The sequence below is a fragment of the Silurus aristotelis genome (genome assembly GCF_946808225.1).
Source record: "Silurus aristotelis genome assembly, chromosome: 1".
Lineage (NCBI taxonomy): Eukaryota > Metazoa > Chordata > Actinopteri > Siluriformes > Siluridae > Silurus > Silurus aristotelis.
Window position 1 is genome coordinate 39,468,771 of NC_139574.1, and position 22,401 is coordinate 39,491,171.

General features: G+C 39.0%; 1 protein-coding gene across 4 annotated transcripts in view; it reads left to right on the top strand.

The window, feature by feature from the left end:
• The window catches only part of LOC310725165 (eukaryotic translation initiation factor 4 gamma 3-like), a 250,262-nt gene that overhangs the window by 37,188 nt on the left and 190,673 nt on the right, over positions 1 to 22,401 (top strand). Inside the window, exon 5 of one of the 4 annotated variants that reach the window (XM_083539841.1) lies at positions 20,146 to 20,237. The exons of 2 other annotated variants lie outside the window; for them this stretch is intronic. In XM_083539841.1, the coding sequence (XP_083395967.1) occupies positions 20,146 to 20,151 (6 nt within the window). In that variant the 3' untranslated portion in view covers positions 20,152 to 20,237. Of the gene's footprint in view, positions 1 to 20,066; positions 20,238 to 22,401 lie in introns of those variants that run through there. One more of the 4 variants, XR_014533259.1, reaches the window with a different exon arrangement.

Genomic DNA, 22,401 nt, shown 5'->3' on the forward strand with positions numbered 1-22,401 from the left:
TACGGTCTTTCCTCGGCTTACTGAACTATTATGGGCGTTTCATTCCAAACATCGCTACACTGTTGAAACCTTTGCACAAATTGTTATGCCATGAAAATAATTGGAAGTGGACCTCTGAATGCCAGGAGTCATTCAGAAAAGCAAAGGAGACACTTTCAGGGTCAAACGCACTCACTCATTTTGACCCTGCTCTTCCTATCCAGCTGGCCTGCGATGCTTCTCCATATGGTGTGGGAGCTGTCTTGTCCCACATCATGCCCAATGGTCAAGAAAGGCCAATCGCGTTTGCTTCCAGGAGTCTGAGCAAAGCAGAAGCAAACTATGCTCAGATTGAGCGAGAAGCATTGAGCATTGTGTTTGGAGTGCGTAAGTTTTATCAGTTTATTTTTGGAAGGAAGTTCACACTGCTGACCGATCATCGCCCACTCACTGCAATATTTGGTCCACACCATGGCATTCCCGCTCTTGCTGCCAGTAGGATGCAAAGGTGGGCTTTGTTGCTATCTGCTCACACCTATGACATCAAATACCGAAAGTCAGAATTGCACGGAAATGCGGACGGTCTGTCCAGGTTGCCTCTCGCTGACAGGATAAAGGAAGCAAAGGTGGCTAAAATCTTCTATTTCAGCCAGGTGGAACGGGCTCCTATAACGGCCACACAAGTACGCAGGGGCACACGAAATGACCCTGTCCTGTCAAGAGTCGTGGATATCGTCATGACCGGTAAAGGGGAGAACGATGGTCTGGAGCTAAAACCTTACATCTCTCGACGTCATGAACTTTCGGTGCAGTCCGGCTGCTTGTTGTGGGGAAGGAGAGTGGTTATTCCCCCGGCTTTACGCGAGCCAGTGTTAAAACAGCTGCATGTGGGACACTGTGGAATGGTCCGTATGAAGGAGATTGCCAGGAGCTACTTCTGGTGGCCAGGAGTAGATGGCCAAATTGAGGAAAAAGCTAGGACGTGTACCTCATGCCAGCGCATACGTAACGCACCACAACTTGCACCTCTGCACCCGTGGGAATATCCTGAAAAACCATGGCATCGCATTCATATTGATTTTGCTGGCCCAGTCGAGGACAAAATGCTGTTGGTGGTCATGGATGCACACAGTAAGTGGCCTGAGGTGGCCATTATGAAATCTACTTTAGCTGAAAAGACAATTGAGAAACTGGGAGAAATGTTCAGTAGGTTTGGATCACCAGTGCAACTTGTCTCAGATAATGGCCCCCAATTTACATCTCATGAGATGGCCACATTTCTACAAGCAAATGGTGTACAACATATAACGTCATCACCTTACCATCCTGCAACTAATGGATTAGCCGAAAGGTTTGTCCAAACCATGAAATATGCTTTGAAAGCTTCGCTCGGGCAAGGCACATTTCATCAACGTCTACACAGCTTTTTGCTCTTCTATCGTAGTACTCCGCATGCGATCACCAAAGTATCGCCAGCGTTTTTGTTGTTCAGCAGAGAGCTCAGGACAAGCTTTGAGCTGATTAAACCAGCTACACTCAAAGAAACTGTCCAACGGCAACAAGACCATCAAGTACAGCGACGGAATCTGCGAGCCAAGGACAGAATCTTTGCAACAGGCTCATCAGTGCTTGCTCGGAACTATAATAGTGGTCCTAAATGGGTTCCGGCCACTGTGGAGGCCCAAACGGGTCCAGTGTCATATAAGGTCAAGACTGCTGAAAATCTTTCCTGGAGGAGACATACTGATCAGTTGCTTGGTGGAGCCAGCACCGTTATAGATCTTCCTGAGGTCACTGATGTCACTGATCAAATATATGACAATTTTCCAACTTCAGTAGTCTCCACAAAGGAGCCTATAATGACCACAAATTGTCCTTTTGCTAACGAACAATCATCTTCACCAGCAGGAAATGGAAACCAAATTGGCCGCCGGTATCCAGCAAGGGAGCGGCGTCCTCCTCAGCGTTTACTGGACTACACTTAATTAGGGGCTACCCTTATTGCTTCGGGGCAGAATAATCCCCTAAGGGTAAACTAGGGTTTGAGGTAGTCTACCCTCATTCCCAGGATATAGTTGTCACTTTACAACGGGATCCAACATAAAGACTCCATGTTCATGTTTAAAAAAAAAAAAAAAAAAAAAAGGGGTCTAAGTTCATAGATATGTTGATAAAAGAAACTAAATTTTATAATTTAAGTGGTACAGTTTAATTTGCAATCTTGTGTTATACCTCAAGGAGTAAGAGGGGAGGAAATGTTGTGTATTGTGTTAACGCTGTTTACGTAACTACATTACCCACAATGCACCTTGTTTACGTTTTTCCGGATGTACATGTTCCGGTGTTATGCTCTCTCATATATGTGAGTAAAAACAGTCACGCTAAGTCCGTGTGTGTGTCATCCTTAACTGAATGCCTTATTATAATCTCACAAAAGACACAACACCCAGTACTGAGGTGAAATACTGAACAGGAACGAATGAGATGAGACTTTAAACTGTTGCTCAGAGACGAGTCCATAACATCTTCTCTTCATCTTCTTCCTCTTAATCTCTTAATCTTTTTCCTTCTCCTCCTGATCCCCTGGTGTTGGACAGAAATCCCTCTGTAACCTATAACATAAAGCTGTTCAAACACTATGTGCTCTGTATTCATCTCTATGTGAGGCTCATGACTGGTAGGAGACGAGCTGCTTGGAGGAGACCGAGTCCTCACAGGGGACGAGCTGCTTGGAGGAGACCGAGTCCTCACAGGGGACGAGCTGCTTGGAGGAGATCGAGTCCTCACAGGGGACGAGCTGCTTGGAGGAGACCGAGTCCTCACAGGGGACGAGACTGATGCTGTATCCTGTCTCCGTCTTCCTGTGTCTGAAGAGACAAACACACAGTGAGACGCGTCTCGTAAAAGGAATCTATAATCAATATTACCTTCACCACCAGCTTGTGTGTTTAAACCTGAATAAATCCTCTATTAAACCATTAAAAACATTTTAACAAGTTATCACAATTTATATTTGAGTAAATATTTGAACACTTTGTCTTTTCCTAACACTGTTTATCAGTTCATTTCTGCTGAACTGAAGCCATTTTTCTTTCCTCTCAGTTTAACAGCAGTTACTGAAGCACACAGAGGAACAACTCAGTCATACACTACACAGATTTTTAGTGAACTATAAGTAAAATTATGTACTAATGTAACTTATGTTATCTTATTAAATATAGTTTTATTCATCTTTTAGTCAAAAAGTAGAGGTTTCTAATAAAATGAACACAAAAGCAGCGCTAGCAAACCCGGCTAGCATGAGGCTAATGATGATGTCTCCTACACCATTAGCCGAAAGGTCCATTTCTGCTCACTGCAACATTTATGGAAATATTATCACTCTTTATCATCATTCTTTATTTATTTTAGACAAATGTATCCACTTTTTCCTGCAAGTCTGTGATCTTTATGCTAATGATCAGGAGTGAACACAAAATGAGGAACATCGCTTTTCCCCTCTTCACTCCGGTACCGATGATTAATAATAATTATAATTATAATAAATGATAAATTCTGTGTTTTAAAGAGAATAAAATCCATAAAGCTCAGAAACTCACTCTTCCAGGGGTCATACAGTTCGCTTCATCCCGGCAGAGGGTCTTCATCCTCCACCTGGTACACGCCATCTCTCGGAGCTACAGGAGGAAAATCCAAGTGATGCTGAGGAAAGAAAAGTCCAAACAAATAATATCAAATATATAATATAAAATATCTCATATAATACAAATCAAAAGTAATATTTCAGAGTTGAATCCCAGTGAAAACGCAACTGATCCGAAGCTGCTGCTTTTCAGCTGATACACAGTGTGTGGTCAAAAGTATTTGGACACTTGTCTTTTCCAGCCAGATGTGGTTCATAAATTCACATATTTCACATGCACTTTAATGCACCATACAGCTAATTAACATGCAAACTGTGAAAACACTTCATAGAAACAGAATGTAGACTCACTGAAAGCATTTTAAATGGGATTTAAATACCCGCTACAGAGGAAAGCAGGAGCTTTTCTGTAGCTATTATTGCTTTTATGTTCATGGCACAGGACCAAATATCAGTTTATCTTTCCATAATGAGCTGGAAAGTAAACATAAATGCTGCGGTGCCAATGGAAGATTAAGGAGAAAAAGAGTCTCCAGGGACCGTGATGATTTCTTGGCCTGGATGATGACTGGCTAATAAGCTGATTTAGATTCCTACAGCTGTGCTCCTGAATCTATGTGCTGAATTGGGTCCAGTACTACAGAGGGCAACACACCAGAACCATGCCATCCCCGTCCAAATACAGGTCCTCACCACTCTGGGGTTAATGACAACAGGTTGTTTCTAGTAAGAAATGGCAGACAGGGAAATATTTTATATAAATATTATATAAATATTATATATAATCAACTTTTTTACAAAGACCTTATTTAAATATAATATAATTCTATTAAATCTCATGCTATAGGTCTGGTATCTGCCCCTGAGTGTCATAATGCCTGTCATTTTGGATGTTATTATTAAGGTGGGTAGTCGATACATAAGGTTTCCCTTCACTGTGGCACACTGACCTGCTTCAGCACATGATTCCTTTATCCTGACACATAGCAGTGTAGGGAACAGACTACAGGCAGCTGCAGGACGTGATGACTGGCTTCTTGGTGAATTTAACAACATGTAGAAATTGTAAACATTGTCCTGATGTAGTCTATAATATGACAGGTGACAGAGGCTTCACCCCTCAAATGTTTCTCACCTCCTGAAATGCAGATGTGGAGCTCTGGATGTCTCAACTGGCAGATTTCTATACCACCCGGAAAAAGTGTGTAAGATTATCAGGGTGTGTGGTGTTTTGCACAATGTGGCACTGAGGACCAGTTTCCCTCTCCCTCCTGACCTTCCTCCCCCTCAGCATTATGACCCCGAGCCACAGCCCCCTGCCCCACAAGAGGGATATCAACAAGATGCAATAATCCATGAGGAGGTCATACGGCGTTTGAAAGGAACTTTTGTCACATTTTTTCAAAAGTTTATCATGTGGACTTTAATTATTTAGTTTAAAAGCTTCCTCCAGTTGAGAAACACTGATTTAGAATCAGGATTTAAATGATGTCGAACACTTCAATAAACAGATTACACTAAATAGATTTCATATTTTAGATTTTTATTGATTTTATTAATTATTATTGGACATGGAGAGGTTTAGCTTTCAGTTCCTGTCCTTGATGTCCAGACTCACTTGCCTTTTTTTCTCTCTTTTTTCTTTTTTTTTACTGGAATGGGTTATAGTCGTCTGATCCAGTGCGGCAGGGGAGCAGATATAGAACTGTGAGACTTCAGTGCAGACCACACCTCATCGTGAAACCTCAAACCAGCACCGTGACGTCTCGATGAGAATACCATTGAGTCTGTTCTGATTGTGAGACATTTGCGACAAAGGAGAGGACGACAATTCCAATCACGATGTTTTGCTGGTTCAGTTGTCCATAGAACATAGCCACAGAAGGTGATGGTGTAGTACGTTACAAAGGTGCTTTGCATGATGAAGTCCGTGAAGAGAAAACTGTGAGTGCTCGGAGCACCCAGCGAGCGTGCAGGAACTTCAAACGATTGGGCAAGGGTAATAACCCTACGCACATGAAAGATACGGGTGATCAGCTGAAGTCCTGCAGGAAGATCATAGACAGAGTTCTGGATGGAATCTAGCCACATTCCATCTGGAGAGAACATTTCAGCGTGGAGCAAAAAGTCGATCACCGGTCTGAACGGGTCCGCATCAGTTTCCCAAACGAATTCGTCCTTTTCTGGAGGAAACCTGAACCATTTACGGGGTAAATGATGGCACCGTTTACCTAAAGGACAGGTGGGCTGCTCCAGGCACCACAGGCGGTGCTTTAGAAGAACAAGGAAAAAACAAGCATCGCAGGTAGCTCTAGAGGTGTCAAAGTTGAAGCGATAGCCCTCAGCACATGCTTCGATGTGCGCACACGTGCCTTGATGCAGACGCATATCTTGCAGAAGCCTCCTTTGTTCACCAGCTGCCATGTTCCTGCACACAGCATAAAATACACACAACAACAACATGATTTATATACGATATTATCAAAGAATCAGAATTGAAGCGTAGAAAGGGTTTAGTGCTTTTAGTTATAAGGAAACGTTTGTTACAGTCATTTTTTCTCATCGACTAGGGCCATAATCCCTCCATCCAAATCCACATAGATGTTTTGATCCATATCTGTGGAGATGTTTTCTGAAGAAGACTCTTCACCCTGTAATTTTATACACTGGGAGTTGTACGTATTGTCTAAACAATGGCAAGGAATTCCACAACAGATAAAACATGCCACGGCTGCAGGGATTATTAAAATTGTAGTCCCAGTCTGACCCTATTCTACTCTATTTATTAGTATATTATGTTAATTATACTTGGAGTAAACAGGTTACATGAGTTTGATTAAAATGTGGGCTAAATAGGTTAAATTAAGCTACTTTATTGTATCTAATAAGATCTATACTAATTATTAGGTCAATTTGTTGGATTAATTTAAAAAGCTAAACTATAAAAGCTAAGCTTAGCTAGCCGGCTAGTTACCCATGCTAATGTCGCTAAATAATGACTTTGTACTTTTCGAGTCTTCTACTAAATAATGTACAATATTCTGCTATAATTATTTAGATGACTTACCAGGTACCTGTATAAAGAAATATTCAATAGAAGAGAGGTTGTAATTTTTCTTAGTTGCTGCTAATCGCTGCTGCTTCTTGCTGCTGTTTGTTTGTTTGGTGGTTGTCAATTTTAGTGTCTCTTTACTTACAATTGATAAATTCACAAATGAGAAACAAAAGCACGCTCTGGTTTATATAGACGTGTCACACTGTGACATCACACCTAGATGCCCTGCCCTCTGCCTGTGACATCATCATGTCACTCACTTTCTTTCTCTCTCTCTCTCTCTCTCTCTTTGTCTCTCTCTCTCTCTCACACACACACACACACACACACACACACTCACTCTGCGCATGTACAGATTACAGAGGGAAGATTACACACAATCCGGAAGTTGACCTGAGTGACTATATGAATGTTGTAGAATCATAAAAGACCAGATGAAGCTGACTGAGGTGAACCCCTGAAACTAACCCAGGAACAGAGTAGAAACATTCTGACCACCTGCTGGTTTCTTTTTGAGAGACTGCAGAAAGGAAATTTCTTGAACTATCTATGGATTCAGACTTGGTCGAACTCATTGTTTTGACTAGAAGTGACCGAACTGAACTCTTGAACCGAGTCACTTGAACTGAATCTAAGGAGTCGAAATCATCGAATCGAATCTTTTCTAACTGAATTGACCAAACTGAATGGACTGAATTATTAAAATGAATCTATTAAATAGTTCTTTCTGATGTTTTTCTACTAACTGCAGTTGTCAAAAGTTATACTTGAACTATGATGTTATGAGGCTGCATTGGAACTAAACTTTATAGTATTGTGTGCACCAGATGAACCCATGAAGAACTCATGTATTGTAAACTGATTTAATCTCTGTGTTATTGTGATTTAATATTTAAACTGATGCTGTGAATACTGTTCAATAACTGTTTATTTTATTACTTTAACTTCTGTTCATGTAAAATTGGGTTTAAACAGAACCTTTATTTTATTATCATTTACTTTTGTCCAATTTTCCCAACATTTTATCATGTGGATTTTAATTCTTAGTTAAATTTAAATGATGTCCAATAATAATTTAATAATAAAAACAAAACACACACTATATTTAAGATATTTATTTATTTTGAAGTAATAAAAAATATTCAGTTACAATAATCACTGATATTTCTGTACTTTATTATATGTAGGACATGTCCAGCTTGATCTCCTCTTTTTCTTTCTCTGGTTTTCTTTCTCTAGTGCTGAAGTCATATTGCTGAACAGCTGTACAGCTTCCTCCTGTCACTCTCGGGTTTCCATCCTCATTTCTCTTCCCTCACCTAAGAATCTTTGTTTCCTCAGAGATTTTCTGCGACTCTTTGGGCTTGAAGAGGTTCAGCTTTCTGTTTCTGCTGTTTCTCATAGTCAGAACCCAAAGTGCCCTCAGCTGAGCTTCATGTTTCTCTAATTGCTTTTGGTTTCTCAGAATGATCTTTTTGATTATATATTTTTATGGAGAGCAAAATATTTTAAGTTATTTAACGTTTAATTTTATTTATTCTGGAATAATATTCCTGTCTGTTTTTAATTCATATTTATGTTCAAAAAACATTGTTTTAGTGTGTTCAATAAATGTTTATCCTGTTCAGCCCGTAACCTAAAGTGTGCTTTGAGTTTTGCCCCCCTGTACAATTGGGTTTGACACCCTGATATAGATAAATATCATAAATTTTTAATAATAACATAATCAAAGGTAAATTGAGCAAATTTTTGATCTCAGAAGTGTGTTTTAAACTGGTAGCCCTTCACATTAGTCGGTACTCAAGAAGTAGCTCTCGGTGTCAAAAAGGTTGGTGACCCCTGATTTATAATCTTGTTACTTTTGTCCCTAAATGAACATATACATTTTTATATTTAGTCATTGTGATGTCACCCTTTTACATCGTATCTCTGTTGGTTTCTTTTATTCAGCTCCATCTCACAGACGTTCTGGGACAGCTTTTAGGAGCGTTCTCCTCCGACAATATCGTCAATTTCAGCTCTTCTCTCTCACCACTGAGATTGCTCCATTTATTGAACATCTCTCTACTCCAGCTGTTCCAGAGAACCCCTGTCTGCCTCCTCGCATCGTAAAGAATACTTTTACACGTGATATGGGCACACAGACCTCGTCTGACCTTCCTGCTGTTTATCATCAGGTGGCACAGACCAACAATCAAGACTATGACGACTCCTGCATTCCTGCATCAACTCTACCATCTCCTCCTTATCCTTCATGTTGGTCCCCTACTGATTATTCTCCTACTTCCCCCGTTCTCTCACCTGATAATTATTATTATCTTCCCATATCTTCCCCTGAGTCTGATCCTGATTGCTCACCCATGTCTTCTGCAGCAGCAATGGCCCACAAACTCTTCTTTCCCAATAAACATGCTTAAGTCTGCCTTGTTTTTGTTTCTCCTACAGACTCATAACATTAGTCAGACCCTATTCTACTCTATTTATTTTTATTATTTTTATTATACTTGGAGTAAATAGGTTACATGAGTTTGAAATAAATATACTATACTAATCACCAGTGTTGTGCTTGTTACTAAAAAATAGTAACTAGTTACAGTTACTTGTTACTTCATTCAAAAAGTAACTGAATATATCACAAGCATTTCTGAAATAAATAACAAAACAAGCTGAATAATATATTCACAATCAAAATCTAAAGTGGCTTCTGCATCATAAAAGCTGTTGTGTTGAGCTCTTAAAAATTGTCCCCTTTACAGCTTAAGTATGAAAACTATCAACAATGTAGAACAGGGGTCACCAACCTTTTTGACACCAAAAGCTACTTCTTGGGTACCGACTAATGTGAAGGGCTACCAGTTTGATACACAATTCTGAAATAAAAGATTTGCTCAATTTACCTTTAATTATATGTGATTATTAATAATTAATGATATTCATCTATATCAGGGTGTCAAACTCAATTTCACAGGGGGGGCCGAATCTCAAAGAACACTTTATGTCGCATGCCGAACAGGATAAACATTTATTGAACACACTAAAACAATGTTTTTTTAACATAAATATGGATAAGAACAGACAGGAATATTATTCCAGAATAAATAAACCTAAACTTTAAATAAATAGCTCTCCATAAAAATATCTCCTGTCAAAAGTATACAAGTTAGAAATATGAACATGCTGCGAAAAAACCCGGAACAAATCAATAAAAATTGTGCTTTTAAGTAAACGTTAAAATAACAACAAATCAAAACAATCTGATTTCTTTGCTTTTATGCCATTTTATAAAAAATAATTTTAAACTTTAAATAACTTAGAATATTTTGCTCTCCATAAAAATATCTCCTGTCAAACACAAGACGTCTCACAGCTTCATCATGCAGCTCTTCAGAAACTCTCCCTCAGTAAATAAGCGGCTGATGTGACTCTGATTTTTCCTCTGTTTTCACACCAGCTTCACTTTGTGATTTTGCTCTGGTGAAAAACATCTGCTAAAATGTCAGATTCTTCTTTAACTCTTCTACTTTCTGGATCTTCTGCTCTGCATTCAGGTTTTTCAGCTTCTCCTGATGTTTTGCCTCGTAGTACCATCTTGGATTTAATTCCTTAATTACAGCCACATTCGCTCCAAAAATAAGACACACGTGTTTACCGCCAGTGTCAGTAAACATCTACTCAGAATCCCATCGGTTTTGAAGGGCTCAGTTTTCAGAATCCACTTTTCTCTTCGCTAATGTGAGGGGTTTCACAATAACTGTACAATAGGGTTAAATACATCAACAGAAGCTTGATTGATGCTGAAATGTTCCCAGGTACTCTAGCGTTTCGGTAAGGCAGCTGAAGCGCTGCATTATGGGATCTGTAGTTTGTGTTATCAGCGCTTCATTTTGCCAGGACATTAATAACAATAATAATAGATTTGACACTGAGTTTGACACCCCTGATCTATGTGAAGACACTGATCATGTTAATGATTTCTCACAATAATTATCAACAATCATTTAACAAGGTAGGAAACAGCTATTTTTAGAAAAGGCTCGCGGGCGACTCATGTGGTCCTTGCGGGCGACCTGGTGCCTGCGGGCACCACATTGGTGACCCCTGATGTAGAATATAACACCAGGTTAGCTTCTAGCTTCTAGCTCCTCAGGCATGGAGCTTCTCGAGGTGTTGCTATCGCAGTAGATACGACCTTCAAACCAGAAAGACACAACTTACATTTGACTAAAAAGTTTTTGTCTTTATGCTCAACTAAAGTGAAATAAATGCATATTTCCACTTTGAGAAACTCGTCTTGCTCTCGCATCGACTCGCCATTACTGCCGCACAGACCTGAATAAACGGAGACACGGCCACAGTGCATCTTCTTTGTGTTTACAGTGGTTCATCCACCAATCCTACAATGCGTCGCTGCTGTAAACAGGTCAGACTGTAGTCTACACTTCAGCCCAAATTCATTCATTTAAAAAAGTAACAGGTAACGCACCGTACGGTAACAGTAGCAGAGTTACTTTATTTTTAACATGCACCAGGACGCCGCTGTTACGTGTCTGTGCTGTTTTCTTCTACTCCCCCCTCCTTGTGTTGGCTCTGTCTTCAGCTCTCTACTATATGTAGGCGGAGTCACCTGGTAATTGTAATGGAAGCCTGGGAAAAAAAAGGACCAATCAAGAGCAAGAGCCTGACCAGAGGAGGCGGAGCCTACAGTTCAAAAGCAGCCACCTGAAGTGACCACTGTTTGCTGGAGTAATTTAACAATAGATTAAATGAAAAGGGGTATAAGTTATCATGATAAATTATATATCATTCTAAAGGTTTAAGCCTCAAGCATCGATTTTAGATCACTGTTTTGGAACACTTATAACGAATGTATTTCCTAAATTTGTGTAAACAGTACACACAAACAACATGCATAAAAAAACCTTACTTACACTCTAATTGTAATAACGAGTCACAAACGCATCCAAACGCACAATTGCTGCAAATTCCTGTTTATTTGGAAAGATAAATTTCCACTGAACAACATACCGTAAAGCATTTTTGGTCTTTTGTTTGTATCTGTTTTAGAGTAAGTTTCGCATAAAGAACGATATTTTGGTGGAAAAAAATAAATATGGCTGGTAGAATGTAGTTTTAATAAACAAATGAGAGTAACCACTAAAAAAAGGCAAAGACAGGTAGAATCTTATCAGTGATACAACTGAACTCTGCAGGTGTTTGTGGTGACGTTTTGCTTTGCACCACCTTTCATTTCCAATCTTTTATTTTCAGCCAGTTGCAGTGTGGAAACAACATGTTCCATAGAAAATGTAGCCAATGAGTGCAGGATTTTAACGATACATGGGAGGTTTTTATTCCCCGTGTGGGCGAGTTCTTAGTTTTATTCATCTTTAGAAGCTCTTAGAGGTTAAAGAGCGCGTGACGTGCACTGTGACGCACCTGGCAGGAAGTGAAATGCAGCTCTTTCCAGCTTGTGCTAACTGAGCTTTGTTTACAAGAAATAAAAAAGAAAATAAAAAGTGGACAGTAAAAAAAAGTTGTTTTATTAAAGATTGCATGAAGCACAGATGAGGAAAATATTCTTGTGCGGAATGACGACAGCGACCTGGTGATCTGCATGTGGATGGAAAATCTGAGTCAATTTTACATCTGTGAGGGAAAAAAGGACCAGAAATATTCTCAGATAAATGTTTGTAGAAATCTACATGTTAATAATATCTTCATAAAATGTTAAATATACATACATGATACATGTGACTTTTAACCCAGTACTTTATTCAAGTACATCATTTATATAGAAACACGGTACACAGAGTATTGCATATGATGGATTCTCTACATAAACATAAAAATATTGTTCTGCATACCCATAAAGACTTTTCCTTTTCACAGGAATGAAAGTGTTGAAAACCAGCTTCTGGCACTTAAAGGTATCTATAGTGTTGATGTTTATGTCTTCAGTGTGTAAGACGATACAAGCACATTATTACTGCATGATACAGTTTTATTAAATAAACATATAATGTCATTAGTGTGATCTGAGCACCTTTCATTTCATTTAGTAAATTATTTTACACAACACACCTTTAACATGTACAGAAATGATCAGATTGTAGGCTGTATTCATTATGCAGAAATAAAACATGCAGCTTTGTTCGATTATTTATTTATTTATTTTATATGCAGGACCCATGAAGAAGCCTTCAGCATCAGGTCGAGTTCCCTTTGCTATTACTGAGTTTTGATCAGCTCCTCCCAGGCATGCCATTCATGTTCCAGGAATCCTGCCCTCCAAGCAGGAGAGCTCCAATCAGAGGCACAACAATCCCATCTCAGGAAATAAAGCCGTGAACATCTCTGCCCTCACTTTCACCAAGACAAACCCGAGAGCAAAAAGAGAACTGCATCAGACACGTCACAACCCAAGACTGCTAAAAGACCTCGAATCGATACTGCACAGCACAAACACAACAAAACACAATCCCTCATCGCTTGTGCATTGGAAACTCTTCATGATGCCAGTTATGATTTATTATCTACTAACTGGGTTTCTGCACTACTTAAAGGGAGATGTAAACTTCCTGGTCTGACAGATGAGGGAAAATCGGTCACATCTGTGTTTTGTGTAAACAAGGTCAGTTATTATCTTCTGTTTTATTTAGTGTGCACAAAATTCAAACAACTTTATTGTTTAGCTGTGGATTTGAGTTTTCTCATTTGTAAAAGTTCATTCAGTGCCCTGATGTTGTTAAAATGAACAGTAGATATGGTTTGTGGTGTAAAAACGTTTACTCCAGGTTTTGGTTTAACAAAGTCTAGTAGTTTTCCTAAACCTGGTCTACAGTCAAGTCTTAACTCCTTAATGTTTGTTTATATACATGATTTGAACACATGTTTGATTTAGTTGGATATTGGATGATCCTTTTCTTTCGTCTTATTTAGTCCTTAGAGGAGACGTTTCTGTCTGTGATTTTGGACAGGATCGAGGCAGAGAACCCCTCTGTAGGGGTTATGTAGCCTTATGTGAACAGTGAGGAGACTCTCATAAAGCTCATGCCCAAAACAGTGGAGATGATTGTGACATTTGAGTCAGTGAATTTTCTAAGTTTAATTTATATTTTTCCAGTTAGATTTTGAGAGATATGTTTCTATTTATGCACATTGGACATCAACCGTCTCAGCAGCAGGTTCCATAGTGTAGCGGTCATCACGTCTGCTTTACACGCAGAAGGTCCTGGGTTCGAGCCCCAGTGGAGCCATGCCCTTGAGTCTCTGATTCTAATGTTGGAATGCTTTTTCTCCATTTCTGTTTCAACCACAATGCAGAAACATGCAAAACTGTTTATTTATTTCCAGGATTGAGTAACAATTTGTGAGTAATATATAAACCTCACTCATGCTTGCAACCTGCATGGTTCCACTGGAAGGACCTTCTGTGTGTAAAGCAGATGTGACGACCACTACCCTATTGATCCACACAATCATCTGCACAGCATAAATGAGCAGAAATAATGATTCAGGCAAAATGTTTTCCAGATTGCAACTATACAGTTTTGGGAAACTTGTTCCCAATGTACCCTCAGCTTTCTGTTCTCGGTTGAGAGGAATACAAGTGCTTTTTAAATACTGTATGAGAGTGTGTGATCTGGAGTCTGTGCAGCGGCTGCTGTTCTCACTCTATTTATTCCAGCTCTTTTTTAAAGTCGTGTTACATCCTCGATGACTTCAAACTTTACTCTTTACACTATTAATACAATTCTAAAATGAATTGTATTGATTTGTATGAATCATCTTGTATGAATTGTATGAATGAAGAATATTAATAGATTTTTATTCACTCTATGTTGCTCGGTGGTCAGGGATAAAAACACACAACACACTTTATGACGCGTCCACTGCAAAAAATACCCATCAAAATAAAGAAATAAAAGCATGATTTAAGAAGAAACTCTACAGACTAGAAACAAGTTAAATGATTTGCCAGTGCAGTAAAATAATTACACTTGGTAAGATTTCTTGAAATAAGAAGTGATTAAAGCGATGCTGCAGCACTCGTGTGTCTGTTTTCTGAAGCAGCTTCTGAACCCGTCTTGGAAAACCTCTGTATGACCCTGACCACTGAACTGTAACTTGTTATTTAAAGAGAAGTTTAAATAACATTGGATTTTTTTCACCTCTACAAGTGAAAAAAAACTACAACTATAGCAAAGAGTTTTTATTATTGACCGAGTAAATTCCAAGTGATTCAGTGCTTATGCTCAGAGACTGACCTGATACACACACACACACACACACACACACACACACACACACACACACACACACACACACACACAATAAACACAGCAATTTTTTGTAAAAAAGCATTTTTTTTTTAAACTACTGCTAAATGTTTGTTTACATTCACAATATTTATTATTATTATATGCACAAGAATTTTGAACTTTGTTCCACATGGATCGTGCAAGTAGTTAATAACATTCTTGTGTATGTTTCTATTTTCTGGACCACCATTTCCAAGGTTACTGTTGGTAATACACTAAGACGTCATGGTTTGAAATCATGCATGGCATGGAAGGTTCCCCTGCTTAAACCAGCACATGTCCGGGTACGTCTTAAGTTTGCCAATGACCATTTGGATGATCCAGAGGAGTCATGGGAGAAAGTCATGTGGTCAGATGAGACCAAAATAGAACTTTTGGGTCATAATTCCACTAAACATGTTTGGAGGAAGAAGAATGATGAGTACCATCCCAAGAACACCATCCCTACTGTGAAGCATGGGGGTGGTAACATCATGCTTTGGGGGTGTTTTTTTGCACATGGGACAGGACGACTGCACTGTATCAAGGAGAGGATGACCGGGGCCATGTATTGCAAGATTTAGGGGAGCAACCTCCTTCCCTCAGTTAGAGCATTGAAGATGGGTCGAGGCTGGGTCTTCCAACATGACAATGACCCGAAGCACACAGCCAGGATAACCAAGGAGTGGCTCTGTAAGAAGCATATCAAGGTTCTGGTGTGGCCTAGCCAGTCTCCAGACCTAAACCCAATAGAGAATCTTTGGAGGGAGCTCAAACTCCGTGTTTCTCAGCGACAGTCCAGAAACCTGACTGATCTAGAGAAGATCTGTGTGGAGGAGTGGGCCAAAATCCCTCCTGCAGTGTGTGCAAACCTGGTGAAAAACTACAGGAAACGTTTGACCTCTGTAATTGCAAACAAAGGCTACTGTACCAAATATTAACATTGACTTTCTCAGGTGTTCAAATACTTATTTGCAGCTGTATCATACAAATAAATAGTTCAAAAATCATATATTGTGATTTCTGGATTTTTTTTTTTAGATTATGTCTCTCACAGTGGACATGCACCTACGATGACAATTTCAGACCCCTCCATGATTTCTAATTATTATAATCACAAACTGCTTTTAGAAAATGAACATGAAATAAGGCTGTAATACTGCACTGTATTTAACTGTCTGAACCAGATTTATTCTAGTTTTAAACATATAAATAGTCATTTTTATTTATTTTTGTTGTATTTTGATGTTTTTAATTTCATTGCAGTAAATTATGTTGGTATTTAATTTTAATGTCGGTTTAGTTTTTAATCTATTACACAGTAAAAGCCTTAATATTTATAAATGTGTATTTAAAGTTAATTAAAATTAAAATATTTAGGCTGTAATACTGCACTGCATTTAACTAATAATATTATTATTCTTGTTATATATTGTTATAATTTTAAATGTACTGATAGTTTTTATTTTGATTCTTTATATTTTGAAGTTTTATTTCAGATTAGTTTCAGTTAATAACTTTTTTATTGTATTTAATTTTAGTCTACCAAACTACAAAAATCACTCAGTGTTGAATTGAGGTGTTTGGACATTTATTCCAGCTCATAAATCCTATAAAACATGCAGCATTAAACATGAACTTCCAGCAGATGAACATCTCATAATACTGTCTGGAAGTGAGAAATGTACAGGTTGTTTTTACTCCATACACATGAACTTACTTTGATCAGAAACACAATCATACTCCAAATCAATTCATCAATAAAGTCAATAAAAGAATCCCAAACTGCTGTGTGTCTTGTCCTCGCTATTAATGACGTAATTAGAGCTCCACTACTTCTAATTACCTGCTGTGACAGTGAGCTCTAATACACATCACACTGCCACCTACAGGTCATTTATGATTCTGCAACATTCATAGAGTCACTCCGGTCAACTTCCGGTTCTCAACTCGGATTCACTCGCTTTATACACAGTTTACAGCCGTTTTTATCTTATTTATGACTGTAATATCGCTCTTCTCTCAGGAACAACAGAAAAGCTGTGAAGACATGATATTTTATCCGCTCTTTACCTCTGTAATGTGCGCATGCGCATAGTGTCAGGTTAAGCGAGACCGGGTTACGTCACAGACGGAGGGCGGGGCATCTCCCTGTGACGTCACAGTAAGGCAACGTCTATAATTGGGAACGCGTCTCTGTTTCTCTCATTTCCGAGGTTTTTGCTTGTGAGTAAAGAGGCATAAACATGGAGCTCTTCAGAAGGTTGAGAAAGTTTTTTCAAAGCAGAAGAACAAAGAAAACTAAGCAGATTGCTGAAATGAAGGAGAAGCTGGAACACATGGAGAAAGTAGAGAAAGACTTGGATGCATTTTCTCTTCTAATGATAGAGAAGTTAACAGAAGAGAAAGAAGAGAAAGCCATTCTGCTACAGACGGTGCAAAAGCTGGAGGCTACTTTGGCTTCTGAGCGAAAGCAGCAGGAACAGGACATAACTGAGAGAAGCCAGAGCTGGACGAGAGAACAAAAACAACTGGAGGAACGTGTTGCTCAGCTTGAGTTTGTTTTGGATCAGACCACCATGAAGCTCCAGTCTTCCCTGGAAATCCATGAGGAACTGGAGAAAACTGTAGACTGTGAGAGAGAGAGCTGGATGAGAGAGCAAAAACAACTGAAGGAACATGTTGCTCAGCTTGAGGTCACGTTGGAACAGACCACCATGGAGCTCCAGTCTTGCCTGAAAATCCTTGAGGAATTGGAGAAAACCTTAGAATGTGAGAAAAAGAGCTGGACGAGAGAACAAAATAATATAGAGGAACATGTTGCTCAGCTTGAGGTCACTTTGGAACAGACCACCATGGAGCTCCAGGATACTCAGAATCACTGTGAGAAAGAAAAAAATAGTGGAGAGCAGGAGAGAGATCATTTGATCAGAGACAGAGAGCGACTGGAGGAACGTGTTGCTCAGTTTGAGCCCACGTTGAATTTTGAGGAAAAACAAGAGGACGAAAGAGAGAAAACTAAACTTGACATAGAGGAGAGGAACAACTTACAGCTTCAGACCAACAGGGGCTCCAGGATACCCAGAATCTCTGTGAGGAAGAAAAGAAGACTTCAGAGAATAAAACAGAGCATTATATGAGGGTCCGAGAGCGATGGGAGGAAATTGTTGCTCAGCTGAGACAAAAAAACCTTCAAAAGAAAAGGAGAAATAGAAAAAAAAGAAGACGACAAGAGAAACAGAGAGTCTGAACACATTCACTACAGCGAGACACAATAAACACTATAAAATAAATAAAGATTTTGAATTTCAATCATGTCTAATGTCTCTTCATCACAGAGAGAATTCAATGATGGTATTTTTTTTCTTGAAATCCACTTTAGTAAAGTCAGTGATGTTTGATGTCCTTAAAGAAAAGAAATTTGACAGAAACTGAAGTTGAGGTATTTTCTTGCAGCTTTAGTGCTTTGTTCATTTTGAGCTCTGAAAGCAATATAGCTGACAGTTAATGTGGGGCAGAACCTGATTCACTTAAACATCTGTACTTTATAATTAATCGCATGGATTGGCACAAGAAAGTGGATGATCTTTCAGCAGTCATTCTGACAGGGTTAACACTGGATTCACCTCACAACACCTGAACACTACTGCTGGATGGAGCAGCGGGTGCGTACACGAGCGGCGGTTGGTGAATGGAGGGTGGAGCCGGGGGGAAACGAGCGGTGAGAAGCAGATCTGTGGCTGATGGGACTAATCAGTGTGCTCTGTTTTAGTGACTGGTGATGAGGAGAATGTGTGTGTGTGACTGGTGATGTGTGTGTGTGTGTGTGTGTGTGTGTGTGTGTGTGTGTGTGTGTGTGTGTGTGTGTGTGTGTGTGTGTGTGTGTGTGTGTGAGAAGTGCAAAACAGATTAACAAATACGAAAACAAAATAACAAATACGAAAACACAAGTCAGACAAACCGGAAAATGTAGGTATAGTTTGTGAATGTAAACTTACCGATCATTGGACAAGACACCTGTCAGTCAAGATATACAGGTGAATGACAGGTGTCTTCTCCAATGATTGATAATTTTCCATTCACAAACGATACCTACCTTTTCCGGTTTGTCTGACTTGTCGCTGTGTTTTCGGATTTTTTAAATGTGTTTCGTGCAACGATGCAGACAAACTGGAAAAGGTAGGTATAGTTTTGTTTCCTTTGCAGACTTTCCTGAAGCCCCTAAATTATTAATGGTCATAGTGACATAGGTAACATTGCATTAATGTTATAATATCTGATAGCCATTAGAGGGCACTCTCGTGCTGCATGTGGGTGTGTTTGCAGTGTGCAGAGTAAACGAGTAAAAAACACTGTGCAGTCATGTCTCCGGTTCTTTCTGCGCATGCTCCGAACTTAATGGGATAATATGTGTTTTATAGCATAATGATGCAAACATAACATTATTTACATTCATCACATCACTGTGCTGGAAAACAATACAAATTAAATAAAAAAGAAGAAAAAGTGTAGAAGAAGAAAAGCGGGACAAAGACAGAGGTAATGCGATGTAATGAATGGTGATGATCATATAAATAAACTCAGTTTAGTAAAAGTTTGTGAACAAACTTTATATTGGTCCAGTTTTGAAAGTTTATTCTAAAAGTTATAAATAGTGTAATAAGTGGACAAGAAATATGAGTTGTTCATGTCACACAGATTATTTATTAATTTTTTTATCTCAATTCAGTGTCATTACAAAATAGGTTTAAATTTGTAGAGATTTTATTTGGACAAACATATCGGACAAAAGAAATCAGCAACATATATTGGTCATCCTGTATCAGTCGACCTCTAGGTGTGAGTTTAAATGATATGCTCAGTTGTATGTATGAGATAATTGTAGTCTGGACGGTGAGACGCCACTAAGCGTTAATATTATAATAATTACACTGATCTATTAGAGACGCTTATCAGAAAAGTCCGAATCAAATCCACTCACAAGTGCAGCAGATTCATGTGATGTGAAATAAAGTCCTAATGGCAGCAGCATTATACAGTCATATATATATTTCTATAAAAGAGCTCTGATACGGATTTCAGTCTTTAAGAAGAACATCTTCAGAGGGGTTTTTTTCTCGTCCTGGTATCATAAGTGTAGATAAACATAGGTTGTGTTTAATTGACAGCCCTGATGAAGTCTGATGACCTGAAGAGGGTGGAGCTGAGACTTCAGACAGCAGACGGACTTCTGAGGAGGAACATCAGCACCACACGAGAGGTTAGAGGTCACCCAACCTGTAATTAATCCTGGAGGTATTAGGTGTGATTAGAGAGATAGCGATTTAAATGTGTTAATGCAGCTGTGTGTGTGTGTGTGTGTGTGTGTGTGTGTGTGTGTGTGTGTGTGTGTGTGTGTGTGTGTGTGTTACTGCAGTTATGATAATAATAATAAGAATTATAAGTATTTTGGGGGCTGTTATAAATTGTTCAAATCTTCCCTCTACCTCTCCTTTATTAGTGTAGTTACTGATAGAAAAAGTGAAAATCTTTTTAAAACAACTTTCATGCAAAACATCTTGTGGCTTCATTAGATGAGATTTGCCTAAAAAAAAAATCATTGACACTTTTCTTTCACGTGAACAAGCTTTTTTTTTTTCACAAGACTTTGTCTTACACTTCCAGTGACTGTAGCTGAAGCAGAAAGAAGCTTTTTAAAACTGAAACTAATCAAATGATACCTGAGATCCACCATGTCACAAGAGCACCTCAGCAGCCTCGCTGTCATAAACATCAACCATACAAGTGCTGGTCAGATTTGCAACGATGATGTAATTGATGACTTTGCAACAAACAAAGCAAGAAAGATCTGTTTTTAGGAAAATGACTTTGTAGTGAAAAATGTATTTAATTTGTTTGTTGTGTGAATTGCCAATTTATTATTATTTATTTTCATATTGTATTTATGTATTTATTTGTAAATATATTTACTGTAAAGATAAAGTAAGTGCAGATTGTTGTTAGTTATTTATCTTTTTAGGTGGCAGCAGGATGGGAGCAGGTCATGACGTGGAAAGGATTCTCGGTCGAGATCTCGGCCTTTGAGATCTCGACCGAGAACCGCTTCGCCCCTCTCCACGAGACGGAACGTCATACTGTGATTCTTGGAGATTCCATCGTCCGGCATGTCCGCGCTACCGGAGACAAAGGTAAGGTGCACACTCGCTGTTTTCCTGGTGCTCGTGTTCTCGATGTCGCTGCACAGGTACCCGCGATCCTGTCATTCCGATTCAAATCAGTCCGATTGAAAGATTTGGCGGTGGACTTTTTACATGAGACGTTATCTAAGCTGATGTGATGTTCACAATCACGACTTTGTGACGTGCACTTTGTGTATTTTTTCTGAAAGGAATGATAAATGGGCCGATTCGAGATCTGATACGGATGCCAGGTGAAGAGGAGGTGGAGATTTGAGGAAGCACATTTTGTCCCTCAAGTATTGTGTCTTATCAACAGCATTAATCGTGTTAACGCATTTGCATGGCAGAATTTTTATTTTGTTTGGTTTATAAAAAGGTTCATGTCATGAATCCTCTTGTGCGAGTATTTTTTTTTTTTTTGTCCGAATCTTGATGTTATTGTTACAATAATTATGGGAGTCACGTGATTAAGGAATGAATGATACGGACCAGAAGAGATGAGGGTGAGCTACTCATTCTGTTTATCATCATTTGTCCTTTAGCTGCCTTGTCATATTTTCATTATTGGAACTAATGTCAGAGTTCGTGTATGTAGACGTGTGTATGGGTATCTGCTTATTGGAAATGTACCATTTTATATTATTTCTGATCAAAGGAACGAAATGATCTAAAGAACCAAGTCACTGAAATGATGCCATCTTCCAATCACTAGCAGTGATCAGTAATACTGATGAGTGCCATACGGGGGCACTAATGCTTCGAGTAATACCAGGGAACGGATCAACGAATAAAAGATGCTCTTAGCATGGAAAACGATGCATTTGTGGCCTGTACACAATAAGATAGAAGAAAGACAAGAAACAAACAGCAATAATCAATAGACTGGAAAGCTTACCTAACAAAAGTCCAGCAGGGGGCGCTCTCCTCTAACCCGGATGTGTGTTTCTACAGAGAAACACTACAGGAGCTCATGTAGAGTCGCGCCATCACCATCTCTGTGACGTAGCATCCCTGATTGGTGCAACAATCTTTTTAATCCACCAATGAAACGTCATAGTCAAATGTCATGATGTCATAGTAACATGCAAACATTGTAAGTCCACAATTGAATCGAAGGCCGTTGTTGAGACCAGACGTTTGTTTACTGCAGTAGGAATGTTCACTTTAAAACTGCAACAACATACAGAAATATCCCATCCTCATTTCTTCAATTACACTAAATATTGACAAATATATATTCTGTAT